This window comes from Sylvia atricapilla, chromosome 3, assembly GCF_009819655.1.
Source record: "Sylvia atricapilla isolate bSylAtr1 chromosome 3, bSylAtr1.pri, whole genome shotgun sequence".
In the NCBI taxonomy this organism is placed as follows: Eukaryota; Metazoa; Chordata; class Aves; order Passeriformes; family Sylviidae; genus Sylvia; species Sylvia atricapilla.
Genome location: NC_089142.1, coordinates 60,653,270 through 60,679,966, shown reverse-complemented (window position 1 = coordinate 60,679,966; position 26,697 = coordinate 60,653,270). Strand labels below are relative to the sequence as shown.

Sequence of the window (26,697 nt, the reverse complement as noted above, 5' to 3'; positions counted from 1 at the left end):
AGACAAAAATCAGAAAAAAAAATCATTTAAGAAAATCTTTTATAACATACAGAAGTGTAGAATAAAGCAAAATATTTAAAGTTAGAAAATACCCACAAAGGATTTAAAAAAAAAAAAAAAAAGGCAAGAACAGGCAGCATGGGATGAATAATGAAATTGCTCATGAAAAGGTTTATGTATCTGTCTTGACTATGCCAGCAATTACTTGGTGTAAACCAAATGAAAACCTTAAAGTTGCAATGGTAAATTAAAAAAAGAAAACAACTCCCACATATCACTGATTTCATGACCTTTTGTCTTATATCAAAGGAGTCTGCAGTTGATAGTACTCACAGAAATATTAGTATCTTTCAACAGTAATGAAACTAGCTATTACTCAAGTGATGCCTTACTTTCTCTTTCCCACGATCTGTAAGAATTTATACAAAACAATCTAGCCTACTCGCTTTCCAGAATCAAACTCTGTGGTGTTGGTAAACCTCACATATGAAATCCAAGTATGTTAAGGGCTGCCAAACCAGGAAGATAAGTACTCTGGTGACTATATTTTTGATTTTGGTTTAAAGGCATTGAGATACCTAGGTCTCTTTAACACAAAGTTTTCATCTAATCTGAAGTTATACATCTGAAAATACCCACTGAGAATAAAGACTACTACATGATTTTGGGTCAATCTCAATGAAGTATTATAAATAAGAGGGGGTCCAATCTACTTAATGGGTAATTTTCTTCAACTATTCCTAGTAGATAATTTTTTTCAATCTATGACTAAATACTTGTAGAATCACAGAAAATTGAAGTGCTTTCTGTCAAAAATTTAACATGATGAAATATATTCAAGTAGTTAATAGAAAAAATAGAACATTGTTTGTGATAAGCACACACAAACTTTATGCAAGCATAACTATGAATTTAGAACCATTTAGAACCAAACCATTGCAAGTATTGTAACTTTATTCCGCATATTACATTATTTTCTGATCATTGAGATACAAATAATTCTTTGTCAGTTAATATCAAAGGTTTAAAAAACATGTATTTATCAGTCAACGGAAGAAGAAAGACGGCAGGAGAACTATGGCCCTATCCCTTCCACCGGTAATTTTCAAACATAACCAAGTGGTAATTACAGTACCAATTTCAATTCTATTTCACACAAAACATTATGAACATCTTGGAAGGACCAAATGAAACGGGTTAGGGCAACACCAAGCCCTGCCTGATTTGTCTAGCATCACCCACAGCAATATGTTCCTATTTGTACACATTACCTCGGTGAAGTCTACAATCAATTGCACTACCACATCTGAAAACAGAAAATAGGTAACACTATTTACCTTAAATCTATCTTTGCCACAGCACACCAGACTTTAGGAGGAAAAAAAAAATAAACAGGACAAAGATTAAATTAGTTGCAAAGTCTCACTGTCAGGAAACAAGGCAGACCTACAAAGCAACTCATTTATGAGTTTTCATACAGTGAAGAGGATGCCTCAAAAGCAGTACTTTTAACAGGCATGCAGTGGGGAGGGCAAGGAATATATCTGAACTTACAATATACAGATAGCCCTTTTCCCTCCTCAGACAGATGCACAATTAATATGATATCAGGCAGTTATGAACCATTCCTATCCCACAAATTTTTAATATTTAACTGTGAAAGCTTTACCATTCCCATATAGATGCTTTAAGTATTTTTTTTAACAACATAGAACATTACAATCGCAAAATGACAGAAGCAAACACAAAGTAAAATAGTGTGGCATCCACTCATAACAGAGACCTTTTCTCTCTCCTTTTTAATGCACCATCACAGCCGTGGTCACAGATAGAGTAGCAGGAGGACAGGATTCCACACCTTAGGAAACAAGTTATCTCTAATAAACAGACCAGGTTAACTGTTTGCTTATTGAGAGCTGTAGAGCCCATCAGCAGCAGTGAGAACACCTAGCTGCAGCACACAAACCAGATGTCAAAGACCTGCAAAACAACTGGTTCAGAGATGGTTGTTACCTATTCAAATTACCTATCCGAACATTCAAATTAAGCATAGTAATTACAGCCATGCTGCAAGATCTGGGTGTTTTCTCACTGTCAGATTGGTCTTACACATATTTAAGAGATTATTGCCATAAAAAGCCTGACTACTTGCCCCAGATGTATTTCAACAGTGCAAGAGAAGCAAACTATCCTCCACTTGCCATTGTGGACCAGTCTGTTGTCCTGCCAGTCAACTCAAGATCAGTCCTGCAATTTGTTTGCCTATGCTTCCATCACCTGTCTTTGTCTAACTCTAAGTTACCTGGTTAAATTGAGATTTTCATTACTCATTCTGCTTCCAAAGCTAACATGAGACAGGTAAATCTGCTAAGACAATCCTAGGTACTAGCTCATTAAAATGTAGATATTTAGTAATGCAAACTTTAAGAACAGATTCCATAAACATTTATTTTATGTAGTCCAAACTAAACATATTTTCACACGCTTTTTTTTTTTTTTTTTTACGTATCTCTTGTCACTGCTATTGAAACTCACTGGAAGGTCATAACACATACTATAACTTAGAAATTCACATATTTAAAGCTCAATAAATCACAAGGACGCCCTTTGGAAGTTTTGTAAGTTTCATCCTATCTTTGATCTTAGGTCAATAAATTCAGGATACTGGATCACACAGTGTCTAATGAGGTAAATGTATAAGCTTCCCCAGTGGCAGAATATGGCTGCAGGCACTTGCCCTTTCCATGCTGCACATCAAGACAGCTGATAAGTGTACATATGCTCAAGGCATCAGGCAGGCAAGAGCTAAACACCACTCCTAATTACTCGGTCCAGCCTACCTCTAGCCATCAAAGAAGCTGTGGGCATCACCAAGCTCTTCTCATCTGCCATTATTCTTCCAGGGGGAATAAAGCGACCCAGCTCTTCCCTATTACAACAAAATACATATCATAGGTGACATCTGAAAAAAAAAAAAAATTGCCCAGGACTACAGTATCGTCTCTTTGAAAAATCCCATGGGCTTTGCAAGAGCTAGACTAATGAAGCACTTAATAAGTAAGTTGTATGTACACTAGGTGAGGTGTGATTTTTTCTACTAACAAGAAAATACATTTACAACTAGCTGATTAATATGAACAGACAAAAAGATAATGCTTTACAATAAAATGATTTTTTTTATGCAGTAAGACAGGAAAATACCATCTAATCAATTTGGTAACCTATAAATTTTTTTATGTCATACTTTATTAATTACCTAAGACATTGTGAATATTTATAGTGATTTCTTCAGACATAACTATTCTACTAGAATTACTCTAAACTCTAGATTGTAGGTTCCTTTTAAAACTCTTATGTGAGTCACAATAGCATCCCTGGTTTTGAAAGTTCACTTTCTAATATCACCTCTATGCAGTAAGAATTGCAATGCATCAAGTAACTGAAATAATCATATTGCCCTCAATATACAGCAAACTCCTCCTCTCAAGCCCCAGCCGTGCTGCATTATTAATAAAGACATGAAAAACAACAGTTTCAGATAAAATCCTTATAGATTTCACAGATATATTCATGAATAATGGCAGTGGAACTGTCTTTGGAAGTTGTTCTTCTTCAAGGAAAGATCATAAATCACTTCAGATTTACCATGCCTTGCAAACAACTTCTAGTGATGACAATTCCACAATCTTCCTCTAAGAAATTTATTTCAGTTCTTGTCCATACTTTTTCTTGGAAAAGGTTCTTTTCTCCTAATGTCTATAAGCTCTAACTTGAATTCTTTCTCCTGTAACTTAAAAATCATAATGTCTTCGTCACATCCTAAACAATGTGGAGAACCATTTTTTTATCCTACTTCCACATAACTAAAGGAGCACATGTAACTCTCTCAGCATTATCCTCTCTGACTAAAATAAGCCCCAATCTTTTTTAAGGTATCTAGGGTCGTGAGAGGGAAGGGGAAGAGAAAGAAGAAATTCTTGTGATTAAGAAAATTGCCAGTTTCAGTGATGAGTTCTCTATTTTTAAGAGAAATAAAACAGAAGGCATTCATAAAAGTGAAATAAAAATATTCAAAACATTTCTCAATTTAACAACCTAACCTATCATTGTTAGGAAAGCAACACCCAAGAGAATACAGCATCTTCATTATATTGCCTGTATCACACAATGCACCATGAGGACTATCAGGAAGTCCATGCTTTTTCTCCAGAAAAAGCATGCTCAAAAAAACCATGCTCAAGTAGTTAAATATATGCCACCTCTGATCTACAGTAATAGTTTACACTGACAATAACAGGGTTTTACAATTTTTGTACACATCAAGAGTATTGCCTGTGATGTCTTCCAAATTTGTGAATATTTCACTTCACAGAAATCATCATTCAAATCTGAAAAGAATAAGCTGATGTAATCTGGTTTCTGAATGGATTCTTAAAGCCTTGTTTGTCATTGTCCAGTGCCCCTTATTAACAACAGGTTTCTTTTTACAAATTTTTGCATTGCCGTTTTGCACAACGCAAAGCACACCATTTGTTGAAATACTATCCTGCATCTAACCAAGAAATGCTGCAAGGAGAAATGAACCATTCTGAAGGGTTTGATTTTACTATTTTAGTCCTACTGGCAGAATCCAAACTGAAAACAGAGATTCTGAAGAACAAATTTAAGTATAAGCCAGGTGAAAAAAAAAGAGAAGGCTGTAGAAAAAAGCCTGGGAAGACACCATCTTAAAATACAGCACCTTTGAAAACATATTTCTGATTGTAATAAATGAGACCTTAGAGCTGGCCTTCAATTTGTAGTGTGAATTGTACTAAACACCACATTTCTAGAATACAACTACATGTCAGATGCTTCTTAGTAAAGGACATAGTTTGTCCCCAGTCAAAAAAACCCCAAACAAAAAAAAACCAAAAAAAAAAACAAAAAACAAAAAAAAAAAACAAAAAAAAAAAAAAAAAAAAAAAAAAAAAAAAAAAAAAAAAAAAAAAAAAAAAAACAAAAAAAAAAAAAACCAAAAACAAAACAAAACAAAACAAACCACCCAAAACCAAAACAAAATGCTCTCCTAGCAGACAACCTCGTGTATGACAGTCACAAACCACAAGTAAAATTTAACTGATGTCTTGTCAAAAGAAAAAGACACCTCCTTTAAAACTCTGCCATCATCAAATAAAGAAAAAGGTTTGCTTGTGGATTAATTTTTGCTTAAAGAAAATTCCAGAATTCCAGTGGAACCTGCCAATACAAGACTCCATTGCATTCAGCTACCTTAACAGGACTTGCTCCTTATTCATTTCCACCACTGCTGAAATTCCTTGAGTGTCCTGTGGGCCCTTGCTTTAAATAAGGGCAGTCAGTGGCATGATATTATATATGAAGGGTCAGTAGCTCTGAAATGCATTCACTCCCATTGCTCAGAAAGACAGCTGGACATAGTGACCTTCAGAACAAGGTTCATCTTTTTTCCCAGGCTTTGTGCAAGAAAAATAAACTCAGAATGGCAGGGAGCCTTGATAACTAGCTGAGAAAGCAGCCAGTGCCAATCTTACCGCAAAAAAACCTACCCCAAGTCATAGCGGAATAATAAATAACAACAAACAGCAAAGCAAAAGTAGTTTTGCTTTTCCATCCTGACAGCTGTTTATTATTAACTAGGTTTTGTGCCTGCTGATCAACAGCTGAGAAAAATCTCTACTGGTGCAAAAATTTTCATCCAGCACGTCTGTCACACACATGCACACACCTCTGAGTTGCCTGTAGTCTGATCAACACCTGACCCTCTTACAACTGCTACTTATAGTTAAATGCTACTTTGATGTATTTATTCTTTTTTCATCCATACTAGACCAATGCTGCCAACTGGAGAACCAAGCTGATCTCCTCAGTTTCTTCCACTGGTAAATGAACTTCAGTCCACTTCAGTCAACAGAAGCTATCAAAAGGTAGAGTCATCTTACAAACGGAAAGTAAATTTAGAACTATGATATATGACCAATGCTGAAGCAGTAAGCTTTCTGCACCTTCAAAACAAACAAACAAACAAACAAAAGATTAATATTTAATACTGATATATAAAAAACACAAATAAAAGGTGATTGTCAGAATCAGAACACAAAAATTATGTTGGAAGTAATGACAAAAAATTATAGCAAACAAGAATGTTCTGCAGAACCTGAAGATGAAAATCAAAACCAGTCAATAAAGGGCTGGTGTGACTAATTATCAAACTATCTGCATTACATTACGTTGTGAAGAATCATGTCTTAAGCACATAAAACGGTCATGAAATGAGAAGCGTATACACTAAAAACCATTACATCATGGACCTTGCTAACCTACATTTGCTATGAATTCTATGTCATCAAGACCTAGGCTGTTTCACCAGTCACTTTGGTACACCCCATGTTTCACTACTGATGCGTACTTTGAAATCAAACAGCTGCACTTATGCAACTGGCTTAGAACTTCAGCTGAAAAGCAGTATTTAGGGTTACAAAGTGGGGTTTATACTTCTATACCTATACAAGCAGCACTTAGCCACCCTTGATCAAGTATTCTGTACAATGCATTAGGCAGCATGTCAGAAACGGGTGATGCATCAAGCCAGCTTGTTTCATATAGCAGAGCAGTAGCCTCCTGTGCAGAACACCAAATTCTATTCATTCACAAGTGTACTCCGTTGCCTGCAAAGAGCATCTCTGAACCTTTTCTAGTTTCTTCCAATAACTAACACTGTGAGAACTATGAAAGACAACAGTGGCAAGTAAGTGCCATCCGAACAGCCAAATGCCTCCAAACTACAAAGGACAGCAACCCTTCTTTCCTACTACTCTCATTATATATATTGTGTTTCCCTCCTCACTTAGAGGGAAACTCACCTGGTTTTTGAAAAACAAAAGGAACTTTGACTTACTTGGAGGACTTGCAAAAATGAGGTAAAAATATGCAAGACTACAACATCACTACAAAATTAATGAAGAACCTTTCCTATCACTGAAACAGGTTCAAAAGTTGTCTCGAGCAGAAAAGGCAGTGCTGCCCCTTTTATGGCTCTCTGAAAAGACCCAGAGGATGAAGCACCAATCCATAGAACATAACAGTAAAGAGCAAGCACATGCAAGGTGTGGGGAAGAGGAAGAGGGAAAACAATAGAAATAGTGCCTGTTTGGGAACTTACCACACAGAAAAGCTATTCTAAAACAAACTGTAAGATTGCTACATTCAAGACGGCCAAAATGAAATAAAATGCCAGCATGTGTGTAGAAGTTAAATTTCATACTCTTCTGCCAGGCTCCCCTTCCTCTGTCATCTGCCTTTTAGTTTTAAGACCTCCACCTCAAATCACCTCAGAGAATCCTGCTTCCCTTATAGCTTTGGGTGGGACAGTTCTGGAGATGAACTGGACTTTATATGCAAAGATGATTTCTGCATAATAACACTACAGAGAACTCAAGATTGCAGAAACTCGAAGACAAGTGGTGAATGAAGCAATTTAAAGAGTTTCTTCACTTATGCTGCCTACAGCCACATGTGAAAGCAGTCCCACAGAGCAGAGCTTAACTCCCAAAACCAGCTGTGCTACCAAACTCATGGTTAGGTTGGCATTGCTCAAAACTCTAATTTCAGTGAAGGCATTCTGCCTTGCTGTCAGAGAGGCATGTCCAGCACAGGTATCAGATTTTACTTGTTAAAAATCAAGTTCTTGGCAAATGTAAGTACTTTTATGAAGACAACACAACACAATGCACATCTTTGACAGACCGCCACACTTGGCGACTCCTGCCCACGTATAACCAAGGGTCAGAATAACCCACTATCTCTTCTATATGTAACCTGCAAGCCAGTCTCCCAGGTCTTTCTCTCACCATTACCGTACTGGAAGTCAAAAAAAGAACAGTGCTGGTCAAAGCTACAGAGCTTCCCTGTCATGAAAGACTTGTACAAGAGAAATCAAGAACAGTAAGAAAAGGGAACAGTATTTCTGAACTTAAAAGAAAAAAAAACCCAAAAAACCCCAAAAAACACCCCAAAACACCAAAAAAAACCCCAAAAAACCCAAAACAAAAAAACCCAAAAAACGACAAAAAACCAACCAACCAAAAAAACCAAAAACCCAACAAACAACAAACAAACAAACAAACACCCACCACAAAAAGAATTTGAAATCTTAAAGTACTACCAGTATAACTGTCCATCACAGCTCTTTCCTGACTCCCTCCTCTTGAAACAAATTCATGAATGAATAAACTCCAAAGGAGTCAAATAAGAAAGTTCTGTGCCCCATGCTGTCATTCCCACCATTCTTAACTCTGCACTGACCAAGCAGGACTGCCAGTGTTTCATCACAAGTCTTGTCAACATTTTGTATCTGTTCACACCTATTTTTCATATGCTTATTTCTTAATTTCAAGCTTTAAAGTGAAAGGGATGTTGATAGGACACAATATGCATAAGCAACTTAAGAGTACAGTCCAACTATGCTGACAGTACTGGATGCAGTAACAACTGAAAAATCCAGCATGTGTACCCAAAGTCTCCTTGAGTTGAATTTCCCTTTAAATTTATTTCCAGAAGCAAATACTACAGCAGTTCAGTTCTTCTTCATTCCTTGTTCCCTCTCAACCCCCAATTCTTCTGCATGTATTGAACAACCTTCAAAAACTGTCCATCTTTTCATCAGAATATGAAAACGAGTACAGCTGGCCTAGGGTTGCACTCATTCTGAATGAATAACAAAACTGTGCAACACTCATCTGCAGGCATCAACTTCACTAACAAATTATACACTCCCTAAATCTTTGACCTTTACTGTCAGAAATAACACCTGCAATAAAGGTGAAATTAAAATATTATTAGTGACAGTATTATTTCAATAAAACGTCACTTCTTTTGTATTGAATTAAGAAAAAACAAACCTCTGGTCTCCTTTTATGAATGGCATTTCTTTGTTGCAACAGCAAGAACTAGTGCCAACGACTGTTTATAGAAGTTTCAGAACAGAAAATAAATTTACTTTCACCAAGAACAGACAACCACTGGGTAATTGCACCTTCAGACTATCATTAAGCAACTTGAACTGTTGGTTAAAGTTTTCTAGGATGCAATAATAGAAAGGTATGTGCATTGGGAAGGGCATGTTTACCTTTCAATTGAACTGGATATCAGCCCATAACAGTTTCACTTACTGGGACTCAAGTGTGTCAGTTGTTTTTCACATATCAGACTGCTTGGATTTTCACATTCATAGTCAATTGCCTGTTTCTGAAACTCTTCTCAAGTATGAGCTGAGTCAAAAAGCAAAATTATTTTACTCCACCCAGTCCTTACAGGCTTTCCTCTGCAATGTCCAATGTCCCTCTGCCCTCCAGCACACTACTTTTGATATACTCAAGTATTGGAAATGAGATTCCAGCTTTTAGAGGCTCGTATTAAAAAACAATGCACAGTGCAGCTTGATGCTAAAAGAGACTGTGGAGGAAAAAAAAACCATATTCTACTTTAAAGATGAACACTGATCTCACAGTGATGGGAGGTCTCAAAGCCTCCACACCTCAAGGTGAAGTGAACCTTCTGAGCTTTGTGTCCTGTAAAAGAATGATTACCCTTTCAAGGTCTTATATTGGATGAGGTTATTCTCTGCCAGATTTCAGTCCACAACTTCTTCCCCGTCTTCTGCTCTACAGACAATTCCTTCTGCTCTAATTAGCTTTAGGTGTCTTATTTAACAAAATCATTTTAAAGGCCATTTTTTTAATCGCACTGTGAATAGAGACATGCACTTCAACAGTCTCTTTCTTGCATGCGGGCTGTTCAGACTTCCATTAACTGCTTTATCATGCTTACTTCAACCTCCTAAGCTGAAAGTTTCAAAATATAACAGCAAACAAACCAACAAAACAAAAACCCCACCCAAGCAGGCAACTAAATGAGACTGTGAAGAAATAGCGTATTTCCCTGTGTTGTTTGCTATCTCAGCTGAAGCTGGGAGAAATGGCAAGGATTGGCAATACTCCCTTCCTGGTTCTGTTTAGCATATTTTGAGCTAGCTCAGCTGTTTTTATAAAGACTAAAGTTAAGAAGCATTCATGGAGCTTTCCATAGTCTCTGCTATCAAATACAACACAATACATTGGCTCTGCAGTCTGGAAATGGGGAACACAGACTACCCAAAAAATGATGCAGGAATAAACACTGCTTCAGTTGCTGCCTCTGTGCTGTGTACAAATGGGATGTCTTTAAAAAGAAAAATCAGAAAATCCTAAGACATGACCAACAAAGGGGTGCTATTTGAAAGATGCTGCAGTTCAAGTTCTACAAACCACAATCCAGTTACTTCAGAAATGAAGTATGGTTAAAAAGTCAGAACTCTGTCGGTTTTCATTAAGCAACTAAGATGTTCAGTTTGCACCCTCACAGATGCCAAAGAGCCAAGACTACTTAACAAGTTTCCAAAAGTTAGGATACAGCTCCAAATAACTGCAAAGATGATCTGACAACCTCCTGCCTCCCACTAGTAATAACATTTTTCTGAATTTTTAGGGATTCAGCTCAGTGATCTAAAGCAGCAGAGAGTTTTTCTTGGTGTGGGCAGAAGGGAAGGATAAGGCTTTGTGCAGGAAGGGAACTCCCTGAAGTGGCTCACCACTGGGTGGGGAAAACATCAGAGCAAGACAAAAGAAGTGACATCTGAGGCCTGGAGAAGGGAAGAGGTGGGTCCATCCTTTTCATCACTTTACAACCATCAGATTCATCTTCCTGCAATGGAGACTTGTAAACAGAAAGGAAACTGGGATGCTCCTATAAAAACCTCTCAAGTTTTGTTTGAATTCTTGAGCAGAATGTCAACTTCTGGCCTCTCAAACAAAGCAGGCAGGTCTACAGACATGAAATTCACTCTAAAATAATAGTGCTTTGGATATGTGATATGGGAACATGCCTCCCTTGGCTTTCACCAGCCTTGAAGAAACTTAATTCTGACAGCTGCTATGGGACACAGAGGTTTTTTGTTTTGTTGCTGGTTTTGGTTTTTTGCTTCAATAAAATACACTCTGTATCATTTAAGCTTTCTTCTCTTATTATTTTATTTCCAGTTTTTAATCCAGAACTGGACACTTGCCTTGCTGGAATTATTTACACATTTAATTTTTTTAAGCAAATCACCTTTTAAAGAGAGCTTGGACTAATCTGACATATTTAGGGTGTTTACCGTTCCCCAAAGATAATTAATCCAGCTTTAGCAGCTTTTCAGACAAGCCATTTCATTCAGATACAGGAGTTCAGAAGCCAGAACACATTATCATTTAAGGTACAGATGCTGATCTGAAGCTGGTTTTGTCAAGTAGCAGGCTCAAGGAGAAAGCTGAACCTGGCAGGGTCTGAAGAAGGACTTTTTGACGTGGCTCGGGCACTAGGAGACATACCCTATGATTTCACATATCTGCATAATGATACAGGCAAACAGTGCAGATTACAGGACAAAAAAAAGAGATACATTCATTTTTTATGACTATGGAAAGGGAAAAATTAAGTCTCTCAGCTTCACTTTACTACCTTCAAATCCCTTCTACAGCAACAGTGATCCTAGCCTATCAAAAGTGAACAAGTGTCTAGGAATACTGATGGAAGGAGAGAAAGAGAGAAAAGTTTACAAAAGCGAGACAAAGACAACCTTACAAACATGTAACACTGCTGGAACAACTGTACACAGAGACATTCTTCTGTATGAAATTTATTAAAACTTAATGCTGTTATTTATAAGAAAAGAAAATACTAACTGTAATTCAGCAAAAGCCAGATAAATAGTAGAGGGCAAAGCCTGGTGAGGAACAGTAGAAAAAAACAGGAGAAGAACCTCCAAAAACTGTTGGAAAATGCACTTTGGAAAATGCACTTTGAACTAAAAAAGCCACATTCAAATGTGAGAAAAGAGAAGGGTCAGAAAGAACAGCTATGACTTTCACTTGGAAATTTTAAATTTTGTTAGACTGAAACTTTAGGTTTGTATTTTACAACTAGATAAAACGAAAGTTCTCATAAAGTATGCAGGTGATAAATGAGTCATCAAAACAAGATAATTTTAATCTTGCTAGATTAAAAATACCTTGCTTTGCTGTGTTATGATAAGCTCTGTGATCTTGACAGATAACACAGAGCAGCTGAGGTAGGATAGGACCTCTGGAAATTCAGTCTAACTACTCCAGAGCAAAGCAGGGTCAGCTAGAGGAGACTACTCAGGTCTATAACTAGTTGATCTTCAGTTGGTCCATAGTCTCACTGGGCAACCTATGCCCATGTCAAATCAGTCTCACAGCTAAAAAAACCAAAAACAAAAACACCATAAATCAAACAAACAGGCAAGCAGACTTACAAAAAAAAAAAAAAAAATCCCAACCAAAAACCTCGACCTTCTTTCTCCTGTTTTAATGGTTATTTATTCTGTGTCTTGTCATTAAACACAGCTGAGAAGGGTCCAAGGCTCTTTTTTCTCATTCCCTCTCCCCAGTCAGGTACTTATTAAATAGAATTCCCCCACGAGCTTTCTCTTCTCCAAACTAACACACCAAAGCAAATCAGAAGTGAATATGCTCTTTTAATAGGGTACTCCAATCTTTGGCACGACACGATGCAGTACACTTCCTGAACCCATCTACCCTGACTAATGATAGAGTTTACTTGCTGTTCCCATACCCAGTGCCTCTCAGCCCCAGGAAGAGTTCAAATCATGTTAAATAATAAAAGTATCTTAAAAAATTTATTTTTTCCTCATATAGAAGCATTATGAGCTTAAGCTCTAAGAAAACCACACTCACAAGAAGTTTATTAATGAGTTGCAATGCTGATGAGAGACAAGTCACAGCTATTCTAGCTTTTACTTTTCTTTGTAGCACTTTGAACTGCTCTACACAGTTCCAAATAAGGAACAATTATAACTCTTCCATATACTAACTGAACACTAGAAAATGCTTCTTGCTAATAAAAATGTTTACTAAGCAACATGCACAGATTTGCCTTGAAAACCCTCATTACGTGCACAAACAAGCATGCCAGTAACATTTAAATACAGGCTGGTCTGACACTTACTTCTTTGCCCAGAATCATGAGTGGGGTATCTCATAAGTATAATGGACATGCAAGACCAGCACTGCAAGTTCCTGCTGTACAGACAGTGACATACAGCTCAAAAAAGAGAGGATACAAAATTTATCAAAATCACAGAAATTCTGTATCGGTACTCCTTTTGCAAGGTGGGCAGGAAGAGGAAGAGGAAGCAACTCCTGACCATGTTTTTGATCTACATTCATAATATGTAGTGTTATGCCAAGTACTTATGTTAAAATACTAACAAATTCTAATCTGTTCCTTGCTCTTAAGAGCTGATATACATTGATCATACATACAAGAAACATATACTAAACCCTTCAAACTAATTTAATAGATTCATTCAACGCAGTGTAAAAATGTTATCTTGCACATAAACTATAACATGAAATTTACAAACTTCAGATTTTATGTACATAAAATCTGAGTTCTGTTTTCAATTCAACTTTCAGTATTCGATTTGATTTGTTTCATAATTTATTTTTTTTAAAACAAGAGTAAAATTTATAGAAGCAGCTGAACTGACTGTGTATGTACCACAACAAATGCACTCTGCCAGTATTTATTGCAGTAAGCAACTTCAGGGGACAGCAGGGGTGGAAAAATATAAAACCAGCTGTGATCTCATTAGCCAAGCTCATTATGAAAGGCCTCATTAGGCACCAACCCACGATAATGAGAATAAACCCTATGGATGAAATGGAAGTGATCATAAACAGAATTGTATAATCACACATAATCATATAGCACTACAGCACACTGTCAACTTATTAGTTCAAGTTCTAGGATCCATTTGGGTAAGAGCTCCACTGACGCACACTGCAGAAAGCCCTTTGCATTTGCAAAGCCTCCTTTGCCTATTCACTGCACTATGAGCAGGAGCTCAAATACAAACAGAAACAACAGAGTAAAGGACAGGGCGTGTGTTGCCCAAAAATGAAGCTTTGAAACAAATTTCAGCATCCTTCCTTATGTTTTGTGTTAGTATCATTTAGTACTTCTACAACACGAGAAATACAAACAGAATTTTATTTGGGGCTATTACATACAGGCTTCGTCTTGGTTTCTAGATTTGTCTTTCTTTGATTTGTAAAAAATATATCCACTTTACAGTTTTGTATTAAGTTCTGAAAAACAAATGGGCTGTAATTATATGAAGTTTAATAAACTTTTGGTAGTTCCAGCTAACTTCAGGAGATTTTCCCCTTTCTCCATCAGCTTTGTAACATGAAAGATGAACTGCCCTGCTATGTGCAAACATTCACCAGCAGTCTGGACCTGGAGTGATCATCAGCTACTACAACCTCACTTGCAAGAATCACCTCTCAGGATAAGAAGAATTTCCTAGATAAAACTGTTCAACTTTTTAAGCAGCTTAGAAAATTAAAAATATTCCCAGTTTTCTCCTCTTCTGCAGCAATTTTCACTTTCTCATTAATTAGTTAGTGTTTGAGTGCTACAGTCAACAGTGCAATGCTGCACTAAAACAGAGAGACCTCTTCCATTAGAAATTTTATTTTGCTGGGGTTTTTAACTACTCAAAAAGAAAATTTAGGTGCTAAAATCTATAAAAATCCCAGATATTTTTAATACAGTATTTTTCCAGCACTCCCTCTGCTTACACCAAGATAATTTCTTGGTCATCCAGATCCACTGAGATACTTTGTTTTGGAAGAAATGCCATTTACAAAACAATAATGCAACATGACAGCTATGACAGAAATTAAATCATATACCAAGAAAGGTATTTTTTGCATAATTAGTCAAATTTTCAACATTAATGAAAAGGATATTTAACATAAATCTAAACGTATAAAATTATTTCTGACAAACTAACTTGAAAAAACAAGTTAGGAACATCTTTCCTTTAAAACACAACTGAAAAATTCTTCAGAGTTGATATGAGAAAACTTTCAGATAGCCACATGAAAATACCAGTCTTCCAAGAAAAATGGATAGAGATTTCAATAGTGTAAAGTTATTTAACATGACTACACTAGTCTCCAAAAGATACATTTTATACCTTTAAAACACATTCATTAATTCAAAGGGACAACAGCACCTAGTTATGGAAGGACAAAATAAAACAGGCATAATATGCAGATATCCACAATAGAAACCTCAAACTTTTGAGTGATAAATTAAGATAGATTTTATCAAACAACCATCACAAGATTACAAGTCAAAATTCAAATTCTGGAGACTCAAGATATAGAGAAGTATTAGCCATCAGTATTTGCAAACATTTGAAGATACATATACATACATACATATATAAGTATAACTAAACTATTAAAATTACCTTTTTTTCCCTCCTTCTCTGGAATGAATATAAAATATTCCAGGTAAGGATTTACACCTATCTACAACATTTATGTTGAGCCTAGAAATCACCCACCAGCCAGCAGTGATGGAATTTCCAAAGGATTTGGCTGGCATCAGGCAAACTTGACCACTTACGTTCACATTTCACTCTGAAGATGCATGTGTATTGATGACCCAAAGCTACACAATGATTTCCTCAAGGTTTTCAAATGATATAGTATCAAGAAGCCAACATCCCAGAAGCTGACATTCCATCATACCACTAATAGCCCCCAGTTTCATTACCCTGCACCTCCACAAAGAAAAGATGGAAATGTAAGTAGAAAAATTTTAAAAAGAGTTCGAAACTTCTCCATGACACAGCAGATAAAGACCATCAACTAAGCTGAATAAAAAATAAAAAAATCCCCAGCCAAAACAAAAACAAAAGCACCAAACCCCAACAAGCCAAACACCCTCATAAAGAAAGAAAAAAGAAGTTTAACAGCTGTTTTGGAAAGTTCGAAAGCAGGTTAATGTTACAAAACCGTTAAAAGTTTCTGCAGTTTCAGAGGAAATAGGAAGACATGACTTCTAAAAACATGGGATGTTACCCTTCCTTCTGTTATCCTCACAGACTTTTACTCTGAAAAATGAAACATTTAATCATTGTCCATTTCCATGAGCTGGCCTTGAAAAACAGAAGTGCATGACCCAGTATCAAATGCCATTAGTTAATTTCTGGGCAGAAGGATTTCAATTCATATAATCCATTCAAAGCAGGTTTACTAGCTTATATTGACATACCTGCTCAGTGACATGCTACTTTGGAGATACGGTAGTACAGAACTACTCTCTTTTGGCCAGGGGCAGACTTCAGCAGACATACTTGCTCAGATCACTGAGAATCTTAGGAGATTAAGCAAACTCCCTTGTAATGAAGTCCCTTGTCAAGAAAAAAAGTATTAGATATATTTATTACATGAGAGATATTTGATTCTGACAGGTAACATTTTCAAGGCAATTAAATGCAAAGAATAAGCATACTGCTTGGACTGCATATGGTCCCTTAGAAATTCATGGTATCATCTGCTCAATACAAAGTGTAAACCCTAAGGATTAGACTTACTGCATTCCATGTCTTTTTCACTAAGTTATCAGAGATGCATAATATGACAAAACAAGGAACAGAAATACTCTTCTGGTTTAATTTTAATGACAGGTTTAAAAAAAACCCTAAAACCTACAAAGAAAAATGGAGAAAAGGACACCTACTCAAAACTCAACTCACCTATGTCACCATGCACAATTAGCAGTGATTGCCTTGCATGTAGAAAAGAATGCAGTTCTCTCGTTGAATAATAATTTTACTTTATATATGATTTTTGCTTTAAAATCCATTTTGACATCTTCAAATGGAAATGCTCTGCAAGTTTAGAGCAGCCTTTAACACTTGGATTGGTAGCACTTTCTTCTAAGAAACTCATAGCTTAAGGACATGGTCATCAAGAGACACAAGTAACTTACTTAAGAGCAGAGGAACAAAGATAAAGGTTATTAGATGAACATTCCACCTACTTGGCATACCATCTCATGCTAAGAAACCACCTCTCACAAGAGCAGAAAACACTTGCCATAAGATGAGAAGCGTTGTTGATACCACAGTGCAAATGCTCAGCTCACTGACATCGGTGTTTACACACAGAGGTTTGTTGCAGTGAGCAGCGAGCTACACCACTTCACCACAGAGGTTCAATATTGAACAATCCCCACACAGTATCAGAAAGTGTGACTCATGAATGTCTTCCAGTCACACTGGTTTTCAGAGTGGCAGGCATGGAGCAGGCTGCCAGCAACTGTGAGAGCATAGAAATCAATGGGTTGCACACACGTACACACATAAATAGCCTCTGTTTAAATAATTTTCCAGCATATATCTTTTGTAATTACAGAAATGCTCACAAAAAAAAAAAAAAAAAAAAAAAAAAAAAAAAAAAAAAAAAAAAAAAAAAAATCAAGTGTTAGCTCAAAACAAACAAACTAAAAAACCCTCCAGCTTGCTGAATCAGTGCAAGTGTCAAATGGTATCAGAAGTGATAGGGCTCTGATTCATATTTACAGAGAAAAAAACTGCACTGCTTCAGCCCTTCCAGCATCCTACCATCTGCTTCAACCTTCTTCCAGAGCCACTCACCCTGCAAATAAGTTGACAGAAGAAAACATGACTGTGCCTGAGTCAATTCAGTTCAGTCGGCATCTTCACTTAAACCCACGTTTTATGGGAAGTTTAATTTGCCTGCCTGTGCCGAAGCAGCTCAGGTGCAGACATGTTTCCTCCTGCTACCTGCCCAGCGAGGCCCAAGAGCAAAGGGAGCACTCAGAGGCAACCCACAGTAGCAACAAAGCCAAGGCCACCAGTCACCCCTCTGCAACTCGTGATCTTGTGCATCCACATGGGATTTGCCATTTAACAACAACATGTTTGTTTCACAAATCCTACTGTGTTAAATATGTCATTCAGCTTCCATTTTGCCTTCCTGTAACCTATAGAAACAGAACCCCAAACGACCATGAGCATAAAGGACTCTTAATTTCTTTTGAATATGTATACTTAGCTAAGTGCAGTAAGTATGAAGTAGGTTAGTTCTCCCTCTGTTGCACAAATAAAGGACTTTACATACATGTAAATACAATGGTTCAACTGGCTACACGCAGCAAGAGATCTGCCCTTCAGTTACAGATGCTATCTTTGCTCTGTGGAGAGGAATCTATTTTCTAAGCTTTAAATGCAGCTACCTAGATAAATGAGTGCTAACTAGTCTGGATAATTATACTTGTCTGTGTACTGGTGCGAGGCAAAGGAAAAACCAAAATGCAACACAAGGCCAAATTTACAAGAAAAAAAAAAGTAAAAACAGCTAAGTAACTCAGTATCAGGGTTATAGAAAAGTTTCAACGTAAAGTAACATAACCAAATTTCAATGACAAATTCAGTAACTTGTGGTGTCTCATCCCGAGCAATCTAAAATAGGTATAGTTTTTAAGAACAACTCAACACAGCATCCCTCTTACGACCCAAAAGTGCTTGCAACGATTCATGTTACATTTAATAAACGAGTTACAGAAATAAAGCTGCTTGTTATTTGCATTCTCTTCCTTTGGAAAGGGAGAGAAGCAGGACTGCTTATAAATATTTTACCTGCTTGAAAACTCATGGTCTTCTGTTTTTCTTTTAAGGAAATTCTGGCTTATCTCTTTGAAAATTAAAAAGAACAGTGAAATGATAAAAGGAAAAAAGTGGTGATGCACTTCGAGTACATGAGAGATAAAAGCCAATATAAAGAAAGGAATAAAACCAGCTGAAAGCAGGAGCTGGAGAAAGTATGAAGGAAAAAAGTACAGAAGCATAAATATAAAGAAACATTATAAAGAAACAACATTACAAAGGCATGACTCAATGTCAAAAGCTATACAGGTCAAGATGTGTGACATATGTTTGCTTTTGGAGACATAGGATTTGTTGACTCTGAGAAATGCATTTCTTCTCTGGAGAGTATTCCAAAGAACATGAGATACAGTTCTGGATGTATGGATGTCAAGAGTAAAACAGAAGGGAGGGAAATCACACTGAAGGAACAAACAAAGCCAAAGAATGAAGGACAACTGTTTATGTTAGCATGATGCATTCCAAGGAACTAGTTGTCAAATAATCTTTCCTACTCCCCTCCTTCCCAGTCTGTAACCAGGGAATGACTTGAACCATGAGAATCCATTTTCAAGTTTCCAAAACCAAAGGGAACAAAATAATTTATTTCCATTGTAGCAAAAAAAGAACAAATATTTCCAAGGACATACAGGGTACCTTCATCTCCAATGGCAGTCTGACCTTACATTTCAGACACATAAAGCACATGTTCATTTAAAAACCACTTTTCTCCACAGGTACACAAAGGATTGAAAGCCATTTCTGTAATTTTCAATAAATAGTTGGTTAATGAGGAACACCATAATCAAACCAGCCAATAATGGGAGTGACACTTAACACTCAAGACGTTATCACTAATCAATAAATAGCAACTTCCCACTATTAGGAACAGACACAAGTAGAAACTGCTTGAAAGTAGCACCCTTCAATAAGAGACTCCCCTCTTTTTCTAACATCAACAATCCTCTGCAGTTTAACCATCACAGACATACTGAACATCCTTCTCGCAGTCCCGAGCTTTGGGTTTTAATTAGCCTTCAGAGGATGTAGTTTTTCAATGCAAGTGCTTTCTGAAGACTAAAATCTACCTTATCATTATAAAAATGAAATACCACTGACACCCTCTACCTAGATTTTCTTTATGAGAGTGCAAGTGATACAAGAACAACTCAAAACCAGTACACACACACAGAATTTATACAGTTCTATTACATAAAGTCCAAGATTCCTCCCTGCTTCAAGACTGCCAGTAAGAATAAGCACAAACTATATATGAAAATCCTTGACTAAAAACCTTGTCAATCACATATGGTTACACTGCAAATATTCTCAAAGGCGTGATGAGAGTTGCAGGATTCAACTCTAGTAGAGCATGTAGCTCACAGTGGTGATGAAATCAGAAGGTGATGAGCAGCTAGCAGCTCATCCTGCTTTAGCGGTTCTGAATCATGCAGTTGCAAAGAAAATTTATCTCTGAAAAATCAAAGTGCTAAAACATATAAATAAATTGCAAATAGTGGCTTAATAAATCAGTTTTACAATCTCGATTATAAAACACTATACTTTCAACCCTACATTTACATTCCAGTATCTGCAGGAAGTCCAGCAGGCTTCAGAGGCTGTGCTGAAGGTGATGAGACTGCACATAGACAGAAGTGTCAGCCCACACAGAAAAGCTTTCCAAAAGCTTAATCATGGCAAACAGAATAGAGTAGCACCCAGTCCTAATGCAATACTATCAGGTTACACCTTTAATACCAGTTTAAAACCAAGAAAGTAAACACACTTGCAGTGTGGATACCATCGTCTGTGTTATTTCAAGTACTCAAATGATACTCAAGCAGCTTCATAATGCCTGCAGAAGATTTACATTTAATAAACCCCTCTAAAGTAACCTGGAGCTCACTAATGACAATTCATCTACTGAGCTCACATTTAGCCACTGGTTAAGTACCTGCTGAGCATTTTTATTTTCTTTACTGCTACCACTATTGTTAAGATGATCTGCATTTAACAGGCACAATTTAGGGTTTGTTGATGTCCCTATCTTCTTGCTTGAAGACACCAAGTACTGAACGGCCTTTGGTTTTCTACTGTACGGCTTAGCAAAACCATTGCTAAGGCAGCACTGAAGATTAGTTATAAATAATAGTTCTTATTGCAGAATAAAGTAATTTGAAGGTATTTGGTAAAGGAGAATCAACCCTTTAAGATAACTCAATTATTCTTAAAGGAAGTGTTTTAGCAGTGTAAACTTCTTTGTACTTGGTTCCTAAATAAAAGTAAGTACATAAAAGTTACACTATATTGCTCACATCAAGTGCCTAATTATTTACTGCCATGCGTAGTTAATTTGACTACTACAATATAAAATCAGTATATTTGATTTGCTGTCACTGTGTGTTCACTTTACACAGATGAAAAGGACTCCAGAGCTACAGACAAAAAGGCCCTAGAAGGATGCCAGAAGCTTATTTAAAAAAATACAGTCCAAACCTCCCAGGCAAATGTAGCTTAAACTAAGACCAAACTCGCATACAAGTCATCACAAAGAGAAAGTAATGCTGTTACCTAGTGGTGGAAAGCTAGGTACATGCAAAATTGTACAGCTCTTTTTTTTCTCCTCACTTCAAATTCTCATCTACAAGCTATTAAAACGATGTCAGGAGGAGGGAAAAAAAAGAAAATAAGAAGGGGAAAAAAAAAAAAAAAAAAAGCAAGCCTGATCCATAAACTAATGAAAAACATTGCTTTTCTTGCATTCAGTTCTGCAACAAAGGGTCAATATTTTTGCATGGGCCAGTTTTGATTCTCAGAGTAATTGACAGATGAGGAGCTTCACCATTTCCTGGTCATCCCAAACCTGCTGCTTTACACCCCTCTTTCAATACCAGCAAGAGCTGGAAACCTATGGTACAAAAGCAACTTCGACCTTAATTCTCATTAGTTTTCCACAGAGTATGACAACCCAAACTGTATTGCGCACCCCTCAGCATCTTATCAGACCGTATTTTCAATTATATAAATCAACATTAGTCGAATTCAGTCAGCATTGTCTCCTAAATAAAAATGTGAATTTTGCTTTCAGCCAGAAAATAAATAACTCGAGGAGGAGAAGGAACATATGAAGACTTTAAAGTCACTTACTCAAATGCAAAGAAGAGTCCACTGGTGACCAAGATGAGAACAAGAGTCAGGTAGAAGACTCCAGTCTGTCGTGCCATCATGATCCTCCCATTGCAGAAGAATTTGTTTCTTCCAGGAAAAACCTCCCATTTTCTCTTGGGAACTGATTTCTTTTTCTTATGGGGAGACTCCATGGGAGACGAAGAGCTGTGTGTGCTGATCTGACTGTATTCACAGTCTTTCATGGGCCCACTACCACCTCCAGGAGTCATCAAGAAAGAGTAAAATGTGGGGAGAACCCCACCAAAAATATATACAAATATATATGTGCAAATATTCTTCTGGCCAAGAGAAGCCCTCTCCACCAGCCCCAGTTAATAAAAAAAGCAAATAAAAAGATGAAAACTGTGCTACCAGACTAGCAATAGGTGTATCATGCAAACACCACTTAACTCTTCCAAAACCAAAGCTGTCATATCAGAAACGCTTGAAAGGCGTCCTTCCTTCCTCCACCGATTACAAAATAACCACGTAGGACAATCCTTTTAAAAACAACTTATCGCAAAACAGGACAAAAAGAAAAAAAAATCATGACAAATCAGCTAGGCTCTCAAAAAAAAAAAAAAAATCAAGTCTTTTTTTATCAAGTTTATTTTCAAATGGGAAGATTTTTTCCTTCCCACGCACACCCTGAGAGTTTTCTCCGGGGGTCAGAAGGTTGGCCAAGGCAAGGTTTAGCAATCGAGTCTATCATTCATAGAGATTTGTTATAATCCTCCTTTGCGCAGCAGATTCCACTGCTAAAAATGACCATTCCTAAGACGTTCCCTCGAGAGACACGCGAAACAAATCATTAAGGGGGAGGGGAGAGGAAAAAAAAAAAAAAAGAAAAAAAGAATAAAAGAAAAAAAAAAAAAGAAAAAAGAAAAAAGCCAAGTAAGGAACCAGGCTGCAACTCCAGCTTCCGAAGAACACTCGAAGCTCTCCTCTTCCCGAAGCCGCAGTCCAGCGGGAAGCGGCCGCCGCTCCGCGCAGACCCAGGGGCGCAGGGCTCCCCCGTCACCACTCCACGGGAAGGGATTCTCCCGAGCCCGCGGCAGCCCGGGGCACGGCCGGTCGCCGACAGACACCAGCGCCTCGGGAGCGGGTCCTCCTCATCCTCCCCGCCCGCGCCTCTCCCTACACAACAGGTCCCCGCCGCCGCCTCATGCTCCCCAGCGCCTCGGCCCCGCGGGAGGGAGGTTGGGAAGCAGGGGACGGGGAGGCTTCGCCGCCGCTAGATCTGCGCCAGGACTTCCCCCTCCCCGCACCATCCTCGCCGCCCGGCTCAGCGCCGCCGCGGCCGCTCGCACCCCGCCCCGCCGCAGGCTCTCGCCCACGGCCCGCGGCGGTGCCGGGCCGCCCCCCGCATCCCGCCCCCTCCCCCGGCGCACGGCAGCGGCTCCCCGCCGGCGTCCCCGGCCTCGCTGTGCTCTGGCCCCGCGGCACGCCGAGGAAAACGCCCGGCTTCCCCCCTCGCGAACCAGAGAGCGGCGACTTTCTCTTCACCCTTCTTTACGAGCCTCTCTATCCAGCTTTCCCCCCGGCAGCCAGACCCCGAAGCAGCAGCCGCCACCACCTCCTCATTTTCAGGGAGAGGCGGTAACCACCGCAGCGCCGGCCGCCCGCCCGCCCGCGGGAGGAGCCGGCGGGGGACGGGACCACACAGGCGCGCACCCTCCGCCGCCCTCGGCCGGTCGCTCGCTCAGCCGCTTCTCGGCGACAGGGCAGCGGGTCCCGCGCACCGGCCAGCTCGGCCCGGCCCTTTCCCCGGCCACTGGAGCGCGGCGACTACACTAACTCTTCTCCATCGCCACCTTCCCGCGGGCAGCCGCCCGCCGGCCGGGCTGGAAGCGCAGGGCAGCGAGCCGGGCAGCGGCTGTCCGCGCTGGAGCCCCGCTCCCACACTGCCGCCGCCTCCCGCTCAGCCGAGCCGTCCCCGACCCACGCCCCGCTGAACCGCGAGCGGTGTGTGCCGCCAGCCCCGGGCGGCAGCCCCGTCCTGCCCCGCTCCCGCCGCCGGGCCGAGCGAGTCCCGCCGGCCAACGATGGGCACGGAGAAGCCCCACCCGCGCGGCCCGACCTAGCAGGACTCGTCCCCGCCCCGTGCGGTCTCGGACGCGGCGCTCGGGACACGCCCCTCCGCCCGCCGGGACTTGTAGTTTCGCTCAGTTGTAGTTTTGCAGCCGGAGGCGGAACGGCGTCGCGCGGGACTACAAGTCCCAGCATGCCTTCCGAGCCGCCCTGGCGGGCCGGGCCGGGCTGCCCCGGCCGCTCTCGGCGGGCGCACAGTGCCCGGCCTGGCCCCGCCGTGCCCCGCGTCCGTCGCCCGATGCTCGGCGCCGGTTTCCCCGGGCAGCCGTACGTGCCGCCCTCCGCGGCGGAGGACTGCGTCCGGGTTTGTTTTTCAGTCAGGCCGGAAGGACGGCGCTGGAACCCCTGATGCGTCCCGTCGGGAGCCACGCGGCCCCCCGCGTTCCGTGTCACCCGGTATAACTTAGGAGTGGCTCCTGTCCCACCTGCCCAAAGTGCTCGACCGCAGCGGTGCCGGGCCAGCTTCTCCTGCATGCCAGTGCTTCACTGCTCCACAAGCGGCATCCACATGCTCCATTATGCTGCTACAATCACAGAGTCAACTAGGACAGAAAGGACCTTTGAGATCATCGCGTCCAAACTATGAAGTAACACCATCTCGTCAACTAGACTATGGCACTAAGTGCCACATACAGTCTTACCTTAAAAACGCTTCTAGGGATGGTGACTCCAACATCTCCGTAGGCAGCCCATTCCAATATTCAATCATGCTTTCTGTGAAAAGCTGAATGTCCAACCTAAACTTCCCTTGGGGCAGCTTAAGAGGGTGTCCTCGTGCCCTGTTGCTGGTTGCCTGAGAGGAGAGACCAGAGAGTGAGGAGGTGTCCCCTGAGCCTGCTGTTTTTCAGGCTAAACAACACCAGCTCCCTCAGCCACTAGGACTTGTGTTCCAGACCCTTCACCAGCCTTGTTGCCCTTATCCAGACACACTCCTGAATCTCGGCATCCTTTCTAAACAAGGGCCCCAGAACTGGACACAGCACTCAAGTGTGTGTACACCTCCCCAGTGCCAAGTACAGGGAAAGAATGACCTCCCTGGTCCTGCTGGCCATACTGTTCCTGATATAGGCCAGGATGGCCACTGGCTTTCTTGTCCATGTGGGCACATTGCTGGAAGTACAACATTTGTCCACCAACACCGACATGTTCATACAGACCTTCACTGTGTCCTGACTGCACATCCCAGAAAGGTATGAGCCATGAAGGGAAAGCTTTCTTATAAATGCCATCCTGCACTAAGCCCTTCTCACGTGGGCACTGGTGGCAGGGGTGCTTGCAGAAAGCCCAGGGAGGCTTCCCACAGTTAAGGCAGAACCATTCTCAAAGCTGTTTGCTGTTGTTTCTGCCTAGTACCTTCTCCATCTGCATCCAAAGAAGAGCTATGAAGTTGGTGACAGGTTTGGAGCACCTTATGACAAGGAATTGAATAGTAGCCAAGTAGGGTCAGTCTCTTCTCCTAAATAACAAGCAACAGACAAAAGGAAATGGCCTCAAGTTGTGCCAGGGAAGGTTTAGATTGGATATTAGGAAAAATTTCTACACTGGAAGTACAGTCAAGCATTGGAACAGGCTGCCCACGGAAGTGATGGAATCACCACCCCTGGAGGTATTTAAGACTGTAGATGTGGTGCTCTGGAACATCGTGGATTTGGCCATGTCAGGTTTACTGTTGAACTCAGTGATCTTAAAGGTCTTTTCCAAACTAAATGATTCTATAATTTTATGATCTGCAGTGGTTAAGCAGGCATAAATTAGTGCTAACAAAGATTAATTTTGATTCATCTTTTACAGTTTTGCAATTTACTAGCACGGCTGTGTAAGCTATTGAGAATGGACTAGTTTGGGACATGCAGTAGGAATCAATACAGTTCAGAAAAGCCAAATGCAAACTGAGCAAACTTTTGTAAAAAGTTGAGAAAAAAAGTTGATTACAATTGCCTGCATCTCTCATGGCTGAATGTTGTTCTAGGAGAGACAGCAAAAACACATAAGGATGCGGCTGAGTTCTCAGGCAATGTGTTTTCTGTTTCATAATTTCATTTTTAATTTTGAAATGGAATATTTATCCCTTTAATATAATAAGCTAATTCTTTATCCATAAACAGTGCCTGATAACAAAGGGACGGTGGAACAGTCTGACCAGCACTGGAAAACTTCCCCTTCCTTGGAGGAAATGAATTGCTTTGGTAACCAAATTACACAAAGTAGCCTAGCAGACACTCTCCTGGTGATTCTATAATCCATTTTATTGATACACAAAAATAATTTTGGCATGACACATGGGAAAAGTATGGGGGGGTGTCTTCCTCTGCAAGGTGTAAAGAAGTGCTGCATCCTTTTGCAGCAGGATGTAAAAATAGTTTCTGATATCATCTCTCGTGAAAATGCATTGGCATCCTTTTTCCACACATGTAATAGATGCTGCCACACTATTCTTTCCAATCTCCTCCTCCTCTTGTAGTGCCTGTTGTCAACAGTTTGCCTGCAATCTCATAACTTAGATATCACAGATTTTTTATTCTTTGAAATGGTCTTTATAAACCGCTAATAACTTTTCTTTCTTTCTTAATGAATACAGTGCCTATGTATTCAGAAGGCTGCTGACAGATATTTTTTGGTTCACTGACAAGCGTTTTTAGTCTTCATCAGGTTTCTATGAGCATATTGCTGGAGCTCTGTCTTCAGTGCTTTGACAATATTAATGACTGTATCATATCAAATGGCACTGTTCTCTCCTGAGATCGCAGAATATTTTAAACATTCACAAATAGAGCAAATGCTTTCTGCAAAACACTCACTGTTGGCTTATCTTCACAGGTAGCACTCAG

General features: G+C 39.7%; 1 protein-coding gene across 4 annotated transcripts in view; it reads right to left on the bottom strand.

The window, feature by feature from the left end:
• Nucleotides 1-23,101, bottom strand: part of ZDHHC14 (zinc finger DHHC-type palmitoyltransferase 14) — a 92,947-nt gene extending 69,846 nt beyond the window's left edge. For 2 of the 4 annotated variants that reach the window (XM_066315524.1, XM_066315527.1), the window contains exon 1: nt 21,758-23,101. In XM_066315524.1, the coding sequence (XP_066171621.1) occupies nt 21,758-22,008 (251 nt within the window). In that variant the 5' untranslated portion in view covers nt 22,009-23,101. The remainder of the gene's footprint in view (nt 1-21,757) is intronic. The other 2 variants (XM_066315526.1, XM_066315528.1) reach the window with 1 other exon arrangement.
• Between the last annotated feature and the right edge of the window lie 3,596 nt (nt 23,102-26,697).